Source organism: Lepisma saccharinum, chromosome 15 (assembly GCF_977018435.1).
Source record: "Lepisma saccharinum chromosome 15, izLepSacc3.1, whole genome shotgun sequence".
Classification (NCBI taxonomy): Eukaryota; Metazoa; Arthropoda; class Insecta; order Zygentoma; family Lepismatidae; genus Lepisma; species Lepisma saccharinum.
The window spans coordinates 26,369,175-26,387,475 of NC_139243.1; the positions used below are offsets into that span (position 1 = coordinate 26,369,175).

The 18,301-nt window shown below is 41.0% G+C and overlaps 1 protein-coding gene across 5 annotated transcripts in view; it reads left to right on the forward strand.

Annotated features, from left to right (window-relative positions):
* LOC145999649 (3-phosphoinositide-dependent protein kinase 1-like) overlaps positions 1 to 18,301 on the forward strand; it is a 122,713-nt gene that overhangs the window by 53,889 nt on the left and 50,523 nt on the right. Inside the window, exon 1 of one of the 5 annotated variants that reach the window (XM_083136777.1) lies at positions 8,337 to 8,438. The exons of the other annotated variants lie outside the window; for them this stretch is intronic. Coding sequence (XP_082992903.1) covers positions 8,430 to 8,438 — 9 coding nt within the window. The 5' untranslated portion in view covers positions 8,337 to 8,429. Of the gene's footprint in view, positions 1 to 8,336; positions 8,439 to 18,301 lie in introns of those variants that run through there. 5 annotated transcript variants of the gene reach the window in all.

Below are 18,301 nucleotides of genomic sequence, written 5' to 3' on the forward strand. Positions count from 1 at the left end.
ATCTTAATCTTGAATCTAGTTCCGAATTTTCGATCCCATATCCGAATTCCCATTCATGAACCTGATATCCAAATTCCAAATCTTGCGATGCGATATCCGTATTCTGGATGATGGATCCGATCTGAACCTTGAATCGGATTGCTAATCTTAGATCGGCATCCTGGGCCTCTCCGACGGCGCAGTGGTGGCGTCGTCGCCTTGAAATCAAGCGGTCCCGGGTTCGATACCCGGAGGAGCCTCATAGTGGTTCGGATCCCACTTTAAAATGTAGGTCCAGTCCCGATCAGCCTTACTGTGCATAAAGTGGACTTAAAACACCAACTCAATCAATGAAATCAATCGATCGACATTCAACAATCTGACATCGGATATCATAATCTTGAATTTAATATCTGAATTCTAAATCATAGCTCTGATGTATCAATCTTTAATCGAGTTCCGAATCTTCGATCCGACATCTAAATTCCCAATCAAGAATATGATATCCGATTTCCGCATCGTCGATCCAATATCTGAATCATAACTCTAATATCGGAATCGTCGACCTCCGTGGCAGAGCGGTTAGCACAGCGCGCTACAACGTCAGAAGTCCAGAGTTCAAATTCCGGCCTGGCCCTGAGTGTTCTTTGTGAGTGTTCCTCATCAATTTTATCATCACTCATCCTCATCGTCACGAGTATTCAAAAGTTAAAAAAAAGTTATGATAAATTTCAAAATTCAAATAAAAGCATAACTATAGCCAAGTCCTGAATCATAATTTGATATCTCAACCTTGAATCGAGTTCCGAATCTTCCATCCGATATCCGAATTTCCTTTCAGGAGTCTGACATCCGATATCTCCTCTCCTCCCCGAATTGTCAGTCGGCATGTATTAGGACACGTGACCTCCCTTAATAAACACAACAACACTCTTTGGATCCCAAATGTTACCGTGTTTATCGAGCTCCTCCCTTACTCTATCCACACATTATTTTTTTATTTTTTTTTTCCTCTGCGCATATTCCGGGGAACAAGAAAAGACCATGACTCACCAAAGTGCTCTCCGCCCCCTTTTAGTAGCGAAACATTTTCTCCCCCCTCCCCGAAACATCAAGTCGGAAGCTCTCCAGTTTTCTTGAGTGCCATTTCCGGCAAGTTTCGTAACGCACGAGTGAAAATAACGCTTGTCAACAACATTGTTTTGAATCGAGACTCTGTAATACGAACTCCTGTTTCGTAGGAGGTCTGTAGCCGGGGCCCTCTTAAAAATAAACCGTGATGGCTTCTCCCCGCCTACCTACATATCTCTTGATGAAAAGGCGGGAGCGAGAAACGGATCCTCTCGTGGATGGAAGTGTCGCCGTTTATTTTGACTTCTTTTTATCATGCGGGAACATGCGTCGACGCACATAAGAAACCCGTTGGGTAATGTGGTGCTCGGGTCCCCAGCAAAAACCCGACATTCTAGCGAGTCTTGTTACCCCCTTGTTTGTCATCTTAGAATCAGGAAATATTACGTCATTGCCGTTGGAAACGGGCCAAGGACATCGATTATTTCCTGATACAGCTTCTTGTTATTTTTTTAAAAAAACATAATTAGTGTAGTTATCTTACTGGAGCCCTAACACGTCTTTGTCTCAACAGAAATTGTGTGCGTGCGACTACAGCGTGTCCTCCCGTTTCGCCTTATTGCGTTTTCACCTCCCCCCAATACAGTTTCAAATGATTTATGCGACACGAACTTTTTAAGGCGAAACGGGACATCCCATTTCGCCTTAACACAAAAAAAATTCCCACCAGGGAATATTATCGACTTGAAGGGTAATTCATAATGGGAGCGCAGAGCTTGTGATGTTGCCTACCTTGGCTCCCCCCCCCCCCACGACCCCCAGGAGCACCGATCAGGTTAGGTAAGGTTAGGTTAGGTTGATTGTAAGTCGATAATATCCCCTGGTGGGATTTTTTGTGTGTAAGGCGAAATGGGATGTCCCGTTTCGCCTTAGAAAGTTAGTGTCACATAAATCATTTGAAATTGTATTGGGGGAGGTGAAAACGCAATAAGGCGAAACGGGCCGTAATCGACTACAGCTAAGTATAAACATTGTTTAGCTCAAAGTTTTTTCATACATACTTTTAATTTTGTAAATAACGAAGTTTAGTTCTTTTGTACTTTTAGATTACAACATTTCGAAATCGTTATTCTTATTGACGATATCCATTGCGGAGTGGTTAGCAGAGCGCGCTAGAACACCAAGAGTTCCGGGTTCGTATTCCTGAAAGGGTGTTCTTTGTGAGTGTCCCTTCGTGAACTTGATTAGCCATAAGTAGCAGAAAATCGAAGTAAAAGAAACGAAATGGATACGTAGTGGCACACATTCGTTTCTTTCACCGAAAATCATTCTAATTTTTGTCAACACTTTTGTGGATGTTTGTGTACTTCGCATCACCATCATGCGTGTAAATTAACAAAGTAATTTTCACGCCATTCTATACCAATAATATATCAGGTAGCAGCGAGGATGTAAAGGGTTCTCTGTAAAAGCACTCTAATAAACAACCTCTTTTTCACGAATTACACCCTGTAAACTACATTTTTGCAGACAATACTTTTACGCGTATTAAGCTATTTCATCCATCCATCCATCCATCCATCTTTCTTTCTAATATATAAAAATTGATGTATGTGTGTGTGTTTGTTCCAGCATACCTCTCGAACGCCTGGAGCGATTTCAACCAAACTTTGAACACGTATCACTTGCAATTTAGAAAGAAATACTGTGGGGGTAATACACCCCTGGCAACCCTAGGGGCGGGGGAAGGAGGGGTGACATGCAAAAATAATCGAAAACTACCGATATTAGTGTGGAATCCATAGTTTTCGGGGTCGCTAAGATGTATAGTGACACTTCCAATGCCGTTGAACTTCAACACACCCTTGAGGCACCTAGAGGTGGGAGTGGGAAGGGGTGACATGTAAAAATAGCCGAAAACGACCGATATTAGTGTGGAATCCATAGTTTTCGGGGTCGCTGAGATGAATAGTGACACTCCCGATGCCGTTCAACTCTAAGTTCATTTTACACTATAGTTAGAGTTCATTATTTTCCTGTCTAATAGAATATTGGGATAAATAAATACCCGGGCAACGCCGGGTAATCAGCTAGTGTCGTATAAATCACCACCAATCCTCATCGTCGCGATTAGCCAGAAGTGACCGAAAAACAATGCTTGACAGATTGAGTTGTTCCGGGTTTGATACTCAGTAGAGAGGCACATAGTGGTTCTGATCCCCTTTATACTGTAGGTCCAGTCCCGATTAGCCTTTCTGTACATAAAACGGAATTAAGCTCTAGTAAGTCAAGTTCGTGGCAAATTACTTGCTCGTGCATTTCCTACGGTGTATGCAACCAGCATTATTCTAGAGTTTGCACTGGTTGCAGCAAGATAGGATAAATATGTTAAAAGGCGCATTGTGAAGCGCTCCGGCCTCAGGGTCGAGAAAGAAGGTGGCGAGGTGAATGGCCTTCTTTGGAACGTCAACACAGGGTCGGTATGCTTGCACGTGATTGATAAACTTCTGAGATTTTACGCTTACAATTATATTTAAAAAGTTTGTACCAACAAAACACTTGACACATATCACTCCTGGTGTTCTCGCCAACCGAATGTGTTAAAAATGATATGAAGCAGCTAAAGTTTGTTTTTCACCCAACCCCCCGTGAAAGTACGAGCTGAAATCTGAACTTTCCCGAGTAACCTCCGTACCTAATTGATTTTGGGAAGAAGTTAGATCGATGATTGAGAAAAATTCTAAATTTTTGTTTTCTGTAGCGCAGAATCTATATTATTACAAAAATAAAAGCCGGAAAAGTCAGGATTTTTTTTTTTTTTTTTTGCCGAAATTAAGCGCTTCTCTGCTGCACACCAGTAAGTTTTCGGTGTTCAAATCAGCCACCACTGGCCATAACAAGGTACTTTGAAAGTACTACGGGGTATCAAAAAGTAATGCCTCCTGCCATCCCAGATCTTTAATAATGCATCAATCAAGATGAACTATACATCATAGTAAAGCCTGGAGCCTCTTCTACATGTGCCTACTGTTCCACATAATCACCGTTCAGTTCAATACATCTACGCCAACGTTGAACCCAAGTGTCAAATCCATGTTGGCTAAACTCTGGAGTTTGTTGTCTGCACCATGTCATCACTTTCTTGCAGACTTGAATTTTTTGTGACGTGGAGAACCACTATGGCGGCATTGCATCGATTGCACTGACTCTCTGGGTCATACATATACGCCCATGTTTCATCTCCAGTGACCCAATCTGTGAAAAAGTCGTTCTGATGTGCTTCAAACGCGGCCAGGAGCTCTTGCGACACTTCCTCTCGCCTAGTGCGCATGTCTGCGGTCAGTTCTTTGGGAACTCACTTAGCACACACTTTGTGGTGTCCTAAGTCACAGACTAAGGCCTGAGTAGGCCCATAAGACACGTTAAGTACGGCTGCCAACTCCACGATTGTGATGCGCCGATCCTGACGAATCAATTCATCTGCCCGACGTTTCTTGTCCTCCGTCAGTGATGTTGATTGGCGTCCGCTGCGCGGTTTATTTGCAATATCCTTCGTTGAACCTCTTCACCCAACATCTGACATTGTTCACGTCCACTACAGTGTTCCCATAGACATTTGTTAACCTCCTATGAATTTCTAAAGAGGGCAACCCTCTTTTGCCGAGAACTCAATCACAGCTCTTGGTTTATGCCTCAAATCCATGGCTTCCTTCAGTCAATCTCTTTATAACCTTCTCTTTTCTCTTCAGCTTCGTTTCTTCTCTTCTCATCCATTCTCTTTTCTCCTGAAACATAAAGTACACAAGTGTTAGTGAAGGTCTAATACACTATGTGGAAGAAAGTCATTGGACACCCCGGTTTCAACTCTGAAACGAATTCCACATGGAAAAGAGAGTACAGACGGGTATATATACGGCAGCAGGAGGCTTCTCAGATCATTCGCTGATAAAATGACGGACAGGAAAGAGCTCAGCATGTTTGGAAGAGGGATCATATTAGGCTGCTCCATAGGAGGCATGGGTATACGTAGCATAGCTGATGCCCGACAGGTCCCAAAATCAACTGTAACCTTTGTCATGAAGAAGTGGAAGGAAAACGGACACTGCTGCCATGCACTACGAAGTGGAAGACCCACGAAATTGGACGACCGGGACAGGAGAGTGCTGAAGAGGGAGATTAGAAAAGAAACAGGACCCGTCCGATGCATTCGATTGCAGAAGAGGTTCAAAGTGCGACCAATTTGACTGTATCGACCAAGACACTTCGCAAGAAGGCCCATGCGCTCGGTTATCATGTCGAGCCGCTGCCCACAAACCCCTGATAACAAAAAAACAATAAACGGCAGAGATTATGCTGGTGTAAAGAGCGGAGAAACTGGACGGTGGAACAATGGCAGAAGGTCTTATGGAGCGATGAATCACGCTTCATACTGTTTCCATCAGATGGGAGAATGTGGGTATGGCGATTACCCGGAGAACGTCTGTTACCCGAGTAAGTAGTGCCCACACTGAAGTATGGTGGTGGCGGCACCTTGTTCTGGGGTTGTTTCAGCTGGCATGGCGTGGGTCCACTATTACCGGTGTATGGTCACATGACGTCTGCGTTCTACCGATATAATCCCGACAACTCCATGCTCCCCACGTTGTGGCGTTTTTATGGAAATGAGGAATGTGTGTTCCAGGACGATAATGCGACTTGTTATGTTTCCAGGGCTACCATGGAGTGGTATGCAGAAAATAATGTCACCCGACTGGATTGGCCTGCTCAGAGCCCTGACTTCAACCCTATCGAATATCTATGGGACGAACTGGAGCGCCGATTGAGGTCGCGATCTCCTCGACCTTCTACACTTCCAGGGTTGGTGACTGTACTGCAGGAGGAATGGCGGAATATCTCACTCGGTGTACTACACGACATTGTGGGCAGTTTACCACGACGAGTGGCTGCTGTTATCGCTGCCAAAGGCGGACCGACCCCCTACTGATAGCAAGAAAACTGATGGTATCTGCTGACATGTGGTGTCCAATGACTTTCTTCCACATAGTAATAACACATCAACAACGCGCTACACATTACAAAAAAATATACGAGGAGGCATTACTTTTTGATTCCTCCACGTACATTCCACTTTAAGTAAAAGATTAAAATATTGACTAAGGCAGAATTTATGTACAAAAAAATTTATACACTAAAAAGATAACGTTTCCACCCTCTAACAGGATAGTGACTGACGACCTGTGTACATTTCTTGTAAGAGCTGTTGCCATGGGAATTATGACTGTGTTTTGCCTTTAGTACTGGCTGGAAGTTTTAAAGAGTGGTCAAGCTGAATTGTAAGAAGCTATTATGGATTTACGCACATAAGTATTTATTTTGCTAAGAAGCAAAATATACTTCTTTTTCTTTGTGAAAACTTGACTTTGATTTTATTTGACCAACGAACGAACAGAGATTTTACCCATACCCTGAGAGACATCAAGTGAATGCTGCGAGTCTTCATGTGATTTTTATATATATAAGAACGTGTCAGGTTCAAAGCATGGTCTTGCACGGTTGTTCATCGTTTATCCTCATCCTCGAGTGACGTTAAATAACGACGCAGAAAGAAAAGTACAGAAGAACTCCATGACGACTTTCCTGGTTCGACCAACACAATAATTAGCTTGGGAAAGACACATATTTCAAAATGGTCTCGCGATAAGAGTGACACCCTGTACAAAGCTGCGTCCGGGCCAATGATGAAAACTGTTTGCTCCCAAGCAGCTGTCTTCGAGCTATCAAGTGTTCATAGTAAAGCGATAACTAACTTTGAATTGAGTGGCGTCCAAAGAGCCACGACGTCACTGCCTTATCTCCTTGATTATTTCCCTCGGGGAAATAACGTGACGATACAAGTCAGTGATCGCAACCTTGTTTTCCCATAAATTCCCTTGAAGTAGACGAAAATTTCCCATTTCCCTAGTCGAAATTTTGTTCTGCCTCGTCTCCTCTTGTTGCATTATGCGTTAAAACTAGCACATTTTATTAAAAGATCGCCATTTCATTCATTATGTGTGACACCCTTTGCATTCGGAAATTAAAATGAGAGAGTTAGTGAGCCTTAGTACAGCTTACGCAGAGAACTTGAGCATCGAACTGTGGTCTTCCACGTGAGTCAAACGCCAGAAAAGAAAACTATCAATGAAGGAAAAACTGAAATCAACGAGCACTAAGTTTCGGCATCCCCGATCGCAAGGTAGAAGCAGTGTCTCCTCGTAGTCAAGGGTTCGATCCTCAGTGAAAACACACATTCACAGTGGTTATCATCCCACTTTAAACTGTAGGTTCAGTCCCCGATTAGCCTCTGAGAATAAGGTGGACTACTCGGACCAAGGACGTATATATTTGGGGGGGGGGTCCGAACTAAGTGTCTCAGAAATAATAACAACTATAATTATATAATTTTTAAAATTTTAATAGTTATATTAAATTAATTAATATTGCATTCTTATTACGTGAATAGGTAAAAAGACGGTAAAATAACATTGCATATTCATTATCTAACTTACGTGTAGTTAAAATCACCAAAATGTGTATAGAAACAACCACCCTGGCAAATGTCAAATATATAAATATTTGGATATTTATTAAATAACAAAACGGGATGTTAGATCCAATTGACAAAATGTCAAGTTCCTCATTAATATTTTACACATAGCTAGTTGCGTGCATAAATCATCTTTGGTACTGTAATTCAGACTCGTATGATCCCAATCTAATCCTTGCCTTCCAATAAGTTCGGCGGAAATAAATAATTCTCAGTTATACAACAAATTCTAAAAAAGTATACTTTCATTATTTAATTTGTCTTTCGGGGGGGGGGTTCTGACCCCCTAAATTCGCAGTGACTCGAACTATATTTTTTTTTACACGTAAGTTTATTTTTAAGAAGTATAAATAATGAAGTCTGACAATGTGTCACCGTTTCACCACCCACATATTTGCAGAATCTTTGAAGAAATGTCCCCCATTTTCCTTGAATTTTTTTGGAAAATACCGATCTCAGGTTTAGCGTGGCGATCGGGGCAGACGTTATCGCAAATCACAGACCGCGACCAATGAGAATAAGCGGCGGAAGCGTGACGTAATGTCTTCCACGAACTCCTGAATGAAACTGGCGCAGATGGAGAGCAGCGCGGGAAAACTCGCCGACACAGAGAGGGAGAAGGGGGGGCGGGGGTTTCGCGCGTGCGTGCGTAGCCAGGTGGTGAGATCGTATTTTTAGTGGCCAGTTCCGGTCTGCACAGTGCCGAGCCGAGCAGTGTCGTCTAGAGCGGTGCGCTGATCTACAACCAGGTGAGGTTTGCGAAGTGGATTGGTTTCGATTCAACGGTGGATGGATGGAGCAGGTATGTTGGCGAACACATTTTTTTGTAGTTCGGGAGGCGAACTTACGTTCAGTCACCTTTTGTATTGTTTGTGTCGGTGACTTCCTCGTGCCCAGTTACTACATTATTGAATATGTTTGTGCAAGTATAATGTACGTAGCCTTTTCCCCCCTGGGTCATCCACGACAAGGATGATGACCTTGCTCGGTGGAACGTCCTCAGCTCTGAAGGTTCTTGTCACTTCTCGAGTAGCAGCCAGAGATGGCTTGCCCATGATTTTCGAAAGGGGGGTATTACGTATACTTTTTGAGTAGTTGTCCTCATTTTGTCATCCTTTCCTTCCTTTGACGTTCTTTTTTTATAAATACTGAACTAAAGGGGCGGGGTTCTAACCCCCACCCCCCTTCCCGGTCACGCCACTGAAATTGTGTTCATTACATGTGATCATTCTTCATAATCAAGAGGCACATACAAAGCGTTAAATAATCCTGTTGATGAATATGAATGAATGAATTTTGAAACCATATCCCGGTGGCGTGCCCAAAAGAGGGTTGATGGGGGTTATAAACCTCCCCCTTTGGACTAGTATTCCTATGAAAAAAATATCTCAAAAGGATGACTGCTAAAAAAAGTAAACGTAACCCTCCCTCCCCCCCCCCCCTTTCGAAAATCCTGGAGACACTACTGCAGTATCCCTAGGTTTGCATTAGCCGCGGTAGTGAAGACGGTAGGGTTCGCGGGTTCGGAATTTTTCCGGCCTTGTTCCTGCATAAAGCGGCTCTGGGGTTCACCCAGCCTGAAAGAAATGCGTACCGGGAGGCAAGACTTGGCGACTGCTGATCACATCACCTCCCACAAAATGACGGAGATGGAGAATGTGTAGGGCCCTTCCACCTATATTATATACTTACTTTGCTTCCACCCCCTCCGTCCGGTGTGCCTTCATGGCACGCTACAATGTTCACAGGAACTTACCATACCATACCATGGTTTGAATGGACTGATATGTGACTGTCTTCCATACCGTACAGTTGATAAATCACATTATACCGTAGTAGCATTTGCCTTCTCTTACATTTAATGCGTTACTTAGAAAGTAGAGTTATAGAATAACGTGATGATCAGAGTACATGCGTTTGTTGTGTGCTCCATTTCCCCTAATTGTGTTACTAACATGTGAGTAATTCTAATGTTATACGCTCTTTGTGTGTGTGCATGTGTGTTGGAGGTGTAGCATATACGTATATGCAGTCCTCGAAAAATTTTCTTCAAAGCTAGGCGCCAACTCTAAAAATCAGGCGCCAGGAAACCACCTACTAGCAATTGTGCATACTACAGATTGTTTCAAAAGTCACCCAACCCAAACTTTGAAAATTTATATCATGAAAACGTAAAGAGATATTTACACCTGGTTTTCTGCACTAAACTGATCATGTAGGCTATCACTGAGTTAGTAAATTTATTTTAGCATTTATCCAAATAAAAGCAATTACATTATTTGAAAAAAAAACCATTGTTAATTTGAAGAAAACATCTGAGAATTGATTTTCAACAATAAATACCAACTCTTAACAATTTGTGGGATCATTTGTTGGTGTTTGACTTGTCGTAAAACAGTTGCTTTGTGAGGTACAGCAGAAGCAGGGTATTTTTCTTTGAAAACTTCTTGCACCTGAGTGTAAGAATAAGTAGTAAAATACTATTCAGCAAAACACGCACCCTGCTCCAATGTATACGCCATGCTGCAATTAAAAAAAAAAACAGGCACAGTAGCGGCGAAAGTGAGCGAAGAGAATTCAGGATAACCAGGGGCAGTCTAGAATTCTCTCAAGAGTTCAATTTCAGCACAAAATCTTGATTTATGATTTTTCATGTATCAGTCATCAGACATCTAATTATGACCCTTCGATAATTTTGTAGATTTTTTTCTCACTCAAATGTTCATTTCTGGAAAAATTTTAACGCTGCCTTCCGCCTGTTATTAATTTATCTAATTTTTTGTATGGTGTAAACTGATAATTTTATGCAATGAAAAATATCTCAACGGATGAGGCTTCATAATGCAGAAAACCCGGTGTAAATATATCTTACGCTTTTCATGATATATATTTTCAAAGTTTGGGTTGTGCGACTTTTGAAACATTCTGTATAAGAAGCTGAATCATTTGAGAAAGCAGGAAATGGGGGACAAATAGTAAGAAATTGTTACTGACTCTATGGAATGTTCACAACGTTGATAAGTAGAGCAATTTGAACTTAGAATCTTCAAAATTTCGTACATATTAGAGCAAAAGATCACAGTCGCTAACCTGAAATTTTTAGTCGACCTGGCGACCGGGATTTTTCGAGCCCTGCGTATATGGCTCAGTTGAACTTTCTTTTCTGTCTATATTGTATGATAAAGGAGCATGCTACTGCCAACTGTGTTGTAAAGAATTGAATAAGTATCCCCTATGGCGTCCCAACCGTTCATTCTTATCAGTCTGTGTCAACTGCTCATATCTCAAAAACCACTGGAGGTACAACGATAAAATATACTGAACTGAAATACCTGCTAAGTGTTAACTTTGTGGGAATTACAGTCCGATGAAACGCGTCATCGCTAAAATCACCAGACACACACCGGTAAAGCTTTGAAGATTGATATTGCACTAAAAACTAGAATGCACGTTTTCTGCATCTTTCTGTCTAGACAAGAGTTAATGACCTTATGATGCCTGCACGATAAAATTCCATGTTCTGAAAGACCCATTAATTGCTAGATTGCAAGATATTGTTTTTGATTGTTATTTCTTGCCATGATAGTCAAGAGTCAGAATCACATTTCGGTAAGTGTTAGTATGTTTCTTTCGTTATTCTTTGATGCGGGACGATGAATCAGTTATATCTCACAGATTATAGAGGATAATATCCAGACCTCAAGAGAGACGAAGTAGTATGCGACTGGAAATATGTTGTAAATGTACTTTATAACCAACGACATTTATAGGAGGGAGCATTCCGAAAGAATTGCAAAAGCCAGATAACTTATTTTTAATAAAGTGAAATTGGATTTCTTAATCAAAATTAACAAGCAAAGAATTTACGTAGCATTCATTACATAATATAGAATTTACAAGAGGTCCCGGGTTCGATACCCGGTGGAGGCATATAGCAGTTCGGATCCCACTTTAAACTGTAGGTTCAGTCCCGATTTGCCTTCTGTACAAAAAGTGGACTTAAAACTCAAATCAAACCACCAAACCAATGAAGAGATTTGATTGTGGGATAAGTCAGTTTTATATTGACAGTGTGTGTGAATATTAATTCATGATAACAGTCAATAACAGTAATATAAGTAATACTAATACACATCAACTGGAATAGCACCAATGATGTTATCTTAAATATATTGCATTTTTCTATTTAGTTTGACGTTATTATCCTTCATATGAGACAAATTATAGGGGCGTTAAGTAGAAATAATCTAAATAATGAATGTATGCTGTTATATCTGAAAAAATCTTTCTTACGCCATTCTTTTACTTTTCCGTGTAATAATAATGATAATTCGTAAAATGTTTAATAAAATTTATTAATATTAAATGTGAAGGAGCACACAATAACTGTATTTCTTAGATGCGTTCCTATTCACAACATATTAATCTGACGCGTACTATAACTAAATAAAATGTGTAATAATACAGGTTGAACAGAAACTATAGGGACAAACTTCGGGAGGTGATTCCTGACAGGTGAAGGAACAAAACAGTTCATATCAACATATGTCCGAAAATGCATAGGCTATTTGCAAGGTAGATGGCACTGAAGAACGACATCATCTTCTCATAACAACACTCACAGTGTGCTTTTTTGTGTTGGAGATTGTGTGATTGGAGCTACGTCGAAGCACCATAGTCCGTTATTCATACCAGGAACAAGCCGAGATGGTCTTCGTATACCGTCAAGCAGATGGAAACGGTCCAGAAGTCCGCCAGGATGATGTAAGTCAAGCGACGGTGTTGTGTATCCTGTATGAAAACCGCCACCTGCAAACATGTGCGAGGATTATCCAGCGGATTTTCCTCCAAGGGAACTGTTTTGTCGCTGGTTTTTGCAACAGGCCATCACCATATTGGGATTTTTGTCGTCAGTCCTCTTCAACGAAAAGAGACCTTTGGTAGAGATGGCATCGTCAACCTACACGATCGTCATCTGTGGGCTACAGCCAATCCTCGGGAAATGGTTGAATCGTCTCATCAGCAACGGTTCAGCTTCAATGTTTGGGCAGGGATTATTGGCGACCACCTACTTGGATCATTTGTTCTTCCACAACGCCTTAACGGACAGACGTATCTGGATTTCCTGCAGAACACTCTGCCTCATTTGCTTCAGAATGTGGCTGATGCATGATGGAGCGCCAGCCCACTTTCGCATTATTGTTCGTCGGACGATAAGGCGCTGTGGCATGGCCCGCTCGATCACCGGACTTAAACCCCCTTGATTTTTACTTGTGGGTGCATCTGAAAAGTGTTGTGTATGCTGAGCCACTCCCTCATGTGCAGAGCCTTGAACAGCGTGTCCGTGTAGCCTGTGACGCTATTCGGGTACAGGCTGGAATATTCGAACGAGTGAGGCAATCCATGATGCGACGTGTGGACGCTTGCATTGCATCCCATGCAGGCCACTTTGAACACCTGTTGTAACATGGATGAAAGTCATGACATGTAATGTGTACCGGTACTAATTGCTTTATTGCAGACTCGCCGTCCATTTCCGGACATATGTTGATATAAACTTTTTTGTTCCTTTACCTGTCCGAAATCAGTCCTGAAGTTTGTCCCTATAGTTTCTATTCACCCTGTATAGTCAGGGTTAGCACAGCGCACTACAATGGTTGGGGTTCCGGATTCGAATCCTGGCCTGGACATGTGTGTTTGTGAGTAACACTCATCCTCATCTTCACAATTAATCAAAAGTGGCAGAAAAGCGAAGTGAACAAATTCAAACAATCAATCATTATGTGTAAGCGGTAAGATGATCCCCACGTTTCATTTACCTCCTATGCTATCACACTTCACCACAAATCAGATTATGGGTAACTCGACTTCGAATTGGACACAGCCGTCTCACCCATGGTCACTTGTTTCAAGGGATGGACTCTCCAAGTGTCGCGTATGGTTTAAGTGCTCGGCATTCATATTCTTCTCGAATGTGACAATTTAAATTTCCTCAGGCAAAGTTTTTCTTAACTTCCCAATTGTTTATTATTCATGTTTGGAGATGATCACCGTATTTTAACAGACTTTTTTGGTCTTCTGAAAAGATCGGACCTCTTTAACAGTGTTACTAAAGATGATTTTAGTCTATCCTTATATATTTAATGTGCTGTGTTTGTCCTGGCACTTCCATGTATAACTTTTACTCTCAAGGGGCTATTTGCACTCCCTTTTTGACTTTCACTTAAGAATTTTAAACGAGGATTTTTTTCCTCGTACAGTTTTAAAGCTTCGAGGTGGCCTCAAATTTCAATTCATTCATTATAATCAATCGGTTATCGGGTTCGGTTTCCGGTGGAGGCCTACTGCACAGTGGTTCGTGCCCCACTCGGTTCTGGGTGTGAAGTGGACGTCAATCCAACCTTTTACTAGACAACGCAGGGTTAACCCCCTTTCCTAACCTCCCGCTAGTCGCAGTTTGCGAACCTGCCCCCCAAGCGGCGAATAAATAAAACACTTTCTGCATTTAGCGGACCGTACGTAACGTGTCTGTGTAAAGTCCCGTCTATTTTTCCTACTTCACTGGCGGCTTAAAAATAATAATTGCGTTGTTTAATTCCCGCATCGTTTGCGTCAGTTCATGGAGAGGAGGGGGAAAAAATTCAAGGCCACATTTTCAAATGTAACTGGCTGCTTAAGTCTGGCAGGAGAATGTCATTACTCGAAGGGATCACGTGCAAGAATGCATTGTCTCCCCCCATCTTGAACTTAATATGAGGCTATGGTTTGGCCATCGGTAGTACAAACTTCAACACGTTGGAGGAAATTGAGTGTTTATTTACGAAGTGTTGCTTGATTCTGGCAATCCCGCAACAGACCTTTTTATAGAGTTGTGAGGAAGCAGAATCGACATGTGTCGTGTTCGCCGTAGTTCATAGGGTCGAATGGACGCTTTGATTGTTACTCATCTGCCCCAATGGTGAAAGGTTAGTAGTCGTAGACCAGGGTTGGCAAGGTAATTTACTCGATGATACGTAAATTACGTCACGTAGAAAACCAGTTTTTTTACGCAGATGTAAATAACTAATTTTCTTTCTTAAATTAGTAATATAAAAACTAGTTTAATTACATTACATTTTAAACATTAATTTTCTTACATATTTCAGCACAAAATCATTTTCTGAAGATTGTTTATACAGCCACCTCACGCCCTTACCCTCACTAACAGATTTTAAAAATAGAACTGTTCTTTCACAGATTTTAAAAAATTGAGAAACCTGTTGATTTATACGTCTTGCACTAGTATTTTTATTTATAACATAACATAACGATTAACAACAATCTATGTGGATTGGTTTCAAAGTATTAGTAACAGCTTCAAATTCCTTTTTCATTCTTATTATACACTTGCACAGGCTAATTATAATGTGGCTCACAAAAAAGTACACATATAAAGGTTAACACTAGTTGTTTTTTTTTTGGTAACAAACCATAATTTTGTTCATCACTGCTGAAATGTACAAAAGAGTAACCGATTGATTGATTTTGTGTTTTAAGTCCACTTTATGCACAGTAAGGCTAATCGGAACTGGGCCTGCAGTTTAAAGTGGGATCCGAACCACTATGTGCCTCCACCGGGTATCGAACCCAGGACCCCTTGATTACAGGCGACGACGCTACCACTGCTCCATCGGGGAGGCCCTTATATAGTAACTATGAAAATGACTATTAAGTTATTGGTTGTAACTGAAAATAACTATTCTCTGTCTGCTGTATCAATAAAGTCAGTGTAAACAAATACACGTGACTTTTGAGAAATCCTATTAGTGGTTCCAATGCCATCTATGTAGTTAGTTACTAAGTGAAGCTGTGGTGACCTTACCGTACAGCTACAACCAATTATTCGTGGTCAAGATAACAGCAGAACCAACACATAGGAAAGGAACTATTTTGCAGACTTCATGTGGTTTTGTTTACATTAACTTCGTTCTTACAGAAGATGGAGAATAGTTACTCTTACGAAAAAAAAACTGTTACTGGAAAAAGTCTTGATATTGACTATTAGCTCCGACGGTCTAAAAGCACAAATATGGGACAGGGAGGGGACCCTTCTTTGGAAGGGGCAATTGAGAAGTCGTTAACAGGTTGGCATCACTGTTCGGAAATCCCCAGAAGGCCAGCCTTCATGGTAGGTGATCACGGCGCACGACGAGGCCAAGTTCATTGCCCGACGAGAAGAATTTGCACGGAAATGGTCGCAGCGAAGCGAAGAACCGGAGGAAGCGTTTATATTCACCACCGTTTTGGGAGGATAAGAGTTAATTGCTTCAATATGGAAGAGGTTATTACTGTTTTACGCGTTGGAGGAGTAATTATTCGAACCCTCCGTTATGGAAATACACGTTAACTGGAAGAGCTTCTTTGACGCATAGTTTTTTTCGGTTATTCCCATGTCTGGTCATTTCTAACAGCATGTTGTGTTAAGGAACCATTCTTAAGCATGCAGCATTGAGGGGTCCATTTTTAAGGAAGGAAAGCTTGACCAGTTTCCACCCCCAATATATTGCTTATACTATCGAGAAGACGGTGCTTTTAAATCGAGTTATAGTTGTTTTAACTCCACTTTATACACTGATAAGCTAATCGGAACTAGACAGTATAAAATGGTATCCGGACCACTACGCGCCTCCACCGAGGATCGAACCCGGGACCCCTAGCCAAGACATTACCAGTACACCATCGGGAGGCTAATTGCGGCAATGAGATGAAATTGATGAAGTGTCATTTATTTATTTATTTATTTATTACTAAACACAACAGGCGAATGCCCAATTACAGTGTTCTACATTTCTTATTTATCTTTACACTCAGTATTTCAGATCTTTACCACCATGTACAATATATATAAGATACTGATATAATATATTATAAATTACATAAAATATGGAAATAAAATAAACAAGGATAAATCAAGGATAGAAGTTATTTACATTAAAGAAATATATTAATTATGTGTGTAATAAATGACCTGTAAATAATTGACACACTAGAAAGTACGTACATAAATGTAATTGAGTATAAACTACGAAAGAAATATATATTTACAAATATTGCGTTTATGTTTACATTGTTGACATTTATTCATCCATTCCTTGAATAACATTTTTGAATGTCCCAATAGGCATGTTAAATATGTCTGATTTTGGTTCCCTTTCGGAACATCTGTTGTACAGTTCACACATTCTCCTGATAGGTGATTTATTTATGATGTTCGATCTTCTGTTACTACAGTAAAAGAGGCCCCCTTTGGATCGTGTCTTGGAAATAGGAACACGTATGTGTATTTGTTCTACAAGATGTTTCACTTGAATATTATTGTTCATGATTTTGTATAAGAAACAGAGCAATTGCATCTTCCTTCTCTTGCTGAGAGAAGGCAGGTTGTGGTGTTTACAGAGGGAAGTGTATGATTCGTATCGGGGATATATGCCTGTTTCTTTATAAGTAGCGTACCTTACGAATTTAGACTGTGGCATTTCTATTTTATGCGTGTACTTTTTGTCCTGAGGAGCCCATATTTCTGCTGCATATTCTACTTTGCTTCGGACTAAAGCGTTAAATATTATTTTCATTATTTCTTTGTTCATTAACTCTTTACTCATTCTAATTGCGTACCCTGGGTTCCTGTGTGCCTCATTTACGACCCTTTCAACATGTGTTGCAAAAGTAAGTTTTGAATCAAATGTAACTCCTAGATCTCTCATCTCGTTAACCCTTTTAATTTTTGTGTTATTTATTTTGTAATTGAATTCAATTTGCTTCTGTTGCGCGAGTATGTCATCATGCAGCATTTTTCTATGTTCAGATTAAGATCATTTATTTCGCACCATTTTGTTACTGTATTGATTTCATTTTGTAAGGATTTGCAGTCATCAATATTACAAATAGTCCTACCGAATTTTAAGTCATCCGCGTATAAGAGTCTGAACGAGTCACACAGGTACTTTGGTAAGTCATTGATTAGAATTAAAAATAACAACGGTCCGAGATTCGAACCCTGGGGGACTCCTGAGAAAACTGCGAACTCTTCTGTTAAAATTCCATTATAAGATACGTCCTGCTTACGGTCTTTTAGATAAGAAGCAAAGAAATTTAGTGCCACTCGTTTAGTAGCGCCCATGTCCAGGCAAGGAGTTGAATCCTGAAACTTTGATGTCTATATGTTGAGTCGAACACCAACGCCCTCTGCTTTAATCGTTGACTGAGCACTTGACAAGTCAGATTGTTTTCGCCCCCAATGCAGGACGACTTCAAATCAGCTCCTCTGACAAACAAATTGTACAGAAAGCAATATTTTAACTGAAGTAATAAGCGCTTACAAGCATGCTGTCACTACAGTACCCGTTTACGGGCAGTTTAATTGTTGACAGGGCGTTCTAACTTTCACTCACGTTGGGGCGGAGTGGGAAGCTGAGACAGCCCGTGGCTAGGGAGTGAGGGATTTACCTTGATAAGGTTCCGAAACTAGGCCGAGAGTGCATGTGGAAAAACAAAACATACCATTACAAAGATACGCACCGCCATTCTGGCATGCAACAACAGGCAGAGGTGTGGGAGGGAAAATATTGAATGGTGAGGACTGGAAAAAGTGATCGAGAGAGAATGGTATCTCGACATGAACCAGCT